Source organism: Entelurus aequoreus, linkage group LG05 (genome assembly GCF_033978785.1).
Source record: "Entelurus aequoreus isolate RoL-2023_Sb linkage group LG05, RoL_Eaeq_v1.1, whole genome shotgun sequence".
In the NCBI taxonomy this organism is placed as follows: domain Eukaryota; kingdom Metazoa; phylum Chordata; class Actinopteri; order Syngnathiformes; family Syngnathidae; genus Entelurus; species Entelurus aequoreus.
The window spans coordinates 780306-782805 of NC_084735.1; the positions used below are offsets into that span (position 1 = coordinate 780306).

A 2500-nucleotide genomic window follows, 5' to 3' on the forward strand; every position below is an offset into this window, starting at 1 on the left:
CGACGTGTGGGAAAGCGGAGGAGATCCGCCAAATCCCAATCCCCCGTCCCTCTCCGAGTACCCCCGTGACCGAGCTCTCTCCAAAAGCCCCTACTTGAGGTCCGCCTCCGTGGACGAGACCAGGCTTTCCCCCGCGCCCGCCTTCCGACTGGGGAGTTTCTTCCAAAGGTCCTACTCCTCCGGTTCCAGGACTGAATCGGCGATGATGGACCGAGCCAGGGCTTTGCTGGTCGCCGCCAAGACCGGGGACCACGCAAACGGACCGGCAAACAGCCTCGGCTTCATCTCCTTCTTCAGACGCTTCGGAGGCCGGAGCAAAACCGGAGACGTGGAGGACCACGTCCTGAAAGACGATGATACTTAATGCTGCTGGTCTTTGATCGGAACTTTTCATGTTTGTCTCTTTTTAGCCTCCTGTGGTGACCAAGGCAACTAGGAACTTGTCTTGGACACACCCGGAAACGTGTTTTGTATTTCTGCTTTTCAATAAATATTTTATTACATTTTCACTTCTGTTCCGATGGTTGGAATTAGGAAATGGTTTGAATGTGGAGGAGTTTGGATTTCCAGGACAACCGGATTTTGGGTTTGGAACTTGGGAAAGCGTTAGTTGGAAATGTCCAGGATGAGTGGAATGTGTTGATGTTGGAATGCTTTGAATAGGTTGGAAATTGTAGGAATTGGGAAAAATATCCCATTCATTTTAATGGGAACTTACCGGAATTTTGGGAAAAGCGGGATTTTTTTGGTTGCTGTTGGAATTGTTTAAAGTAGTAAATGGTATTAGGGAATTTCGGGAAAATCTGGAATTTTTTTTAAATTGGTAAAAAACAACTTGAATGTTCAGAATGAGTTATAATAAAAATATATTTTATTTGTAAAAAGCACTTTACATTGAGTAAAACAACCTCAAAGTGCTAGTGTATTAAAAAAAATAATAATAATAAATAAAAATAAAAACTAGAACAGCCAAACTAGTATGCATATATCTTTAAAAAAAAAAGGCTTTTTTAAAAAGAAGAGTTTTTAAAGCATTCACAGTCTGTGGTACCCTCAGGTGGTCAGGGAGAGCGCTCCTCAGACGGGGAGCGGCGGAGCAGAAAGCCCGGTCTCCCATTGTTCGTAGCTTTGTCCTCGGAGGTTGGAGGAGGTTAGCCCGTCCGGAGCGGAGGATTTGGGGGTGGTTAGCCTGTCCTGAGCGGCGGTGTCGTGTCCAGAATTAGCACGCATAAATCTACAAAAAGGCTTGTTTTTTTGTTTTTTTAAAAGAAGGGTTTTTAAGCCTTTTTTGAAAGCATCCACAGTCTGTGGTGCCCTCAGGTGGTCAGGGAGAGCGCTCCTCAGACTGGGAGCGGCGGAGCAGAAAGCCCGGTCTCCCATTGTTCGTAGCTTTGTCCTCGGAGGTTGGAGGGGGTTAGCCCGTCCTGAGCGGAGGATTTGGGGGTGAGCAGTTCTTTGAGGTAGAGGGGGGGGGCATTACCATGGAGGCACTGGTGGTTGGAATGGTTGGTGTTGGAATGTTTCAAATCGGTCGAGAAATGTAGAAGTATGCTTAGGAGCATTCACACAATTATATACATTGTTTTAAGTAGACTGTCGATTTTACAGTAAAAACTTGATGTTTACAAAATTTTACAAAAAAATATTTTAATTTTAATTTTATTTTTTTACAACATTTTACGGTAAATATAAAAACAGTACCAACGTTTCGTTTTTTGTTTTTTACGGAAAAAAAAGCTGGCAGCTTAGTTGCCGGAATTGTACTGTTAAATTGACATTGTTTTTTACAACATTATATTGGGGAAGTCTGGACTTCCCTGCTTAGGCTGCTGCCCCCGCGACCCGACCTCGGATAAGTGGAAGAAAATGGATGGATGATGGATATTACTTTTTTTTTTTTTTTTCTGGTAACTTAGCTGCCAGTTTTTTCTGCCGTAAAAACAAATGTAGCGTCTTTCCATTGACACTGATACACCGTTAAAAACTACAACCCTAGATTTTACAGATAAAATAGAATAGAATAGAAAGTACTTTATTGATCCCTGGGGGAAATTCAGCAGCACAGTTCACTCACAATAGACAATAAACACTTGGGTATTTTTTACATGTGAATAACATAAATACAGTCTATTATACAGCATTATTCACATGTGAATAACATAAATACAGTCTATTATACAGCATTATTCACATGTGAATAATATAAATGCAGTCTATTATACAGCATTATTCACACGTGAATAATATAAATACAGTCTATTATACAGCATTATTCACATGTGAATAACAAATACAGTATTATTCACATGTGAATAATATAAATACAGTGTTATACAGCATTAATCACATGTGAATAACATAAATACAGGCTATTATACAGCATTATTCACATGTGAATAATATAAATACAGTCTATTATACAGCATTAATCACATGTGAATAATATAAATACAGTCTATTATACAGCATTATTCACATGTGAATAACATAAATACAGTAT

At 40.2% G+C, this 2500-nt stretch overlaps 1 protein-coding gene across 3 annotated transcripts in view; it reads left to right on the forward strand.

Annotated features, from left to right (window-relative positions):
- Positions 1-509, forward strand: part of LOC133649535 (FH2 domain-containing protein 1-like) — a 24603-nt gene extending 24094 nt beyond the window's left edge. For 2 of the 3 annotated variants that reach the window (XM_062046124.1, XM_062046123.1), the window contains exon 12: positions 1-509. This exon is cut by the window's left edge and continues 458 nt beyond it. In XM_062046124.1, the coding sequence (XP_061902108.1) occupies positions 1-364 (364 nt within the window). In that variant the 3' untranslated portion in view covers positions 365-509. The other variant, XM_062046125.1, reaches the window with a different exon arrangement.
- The last annotated feature ends 1991 nt before the right edge of the window (positions 510-2500 follow it).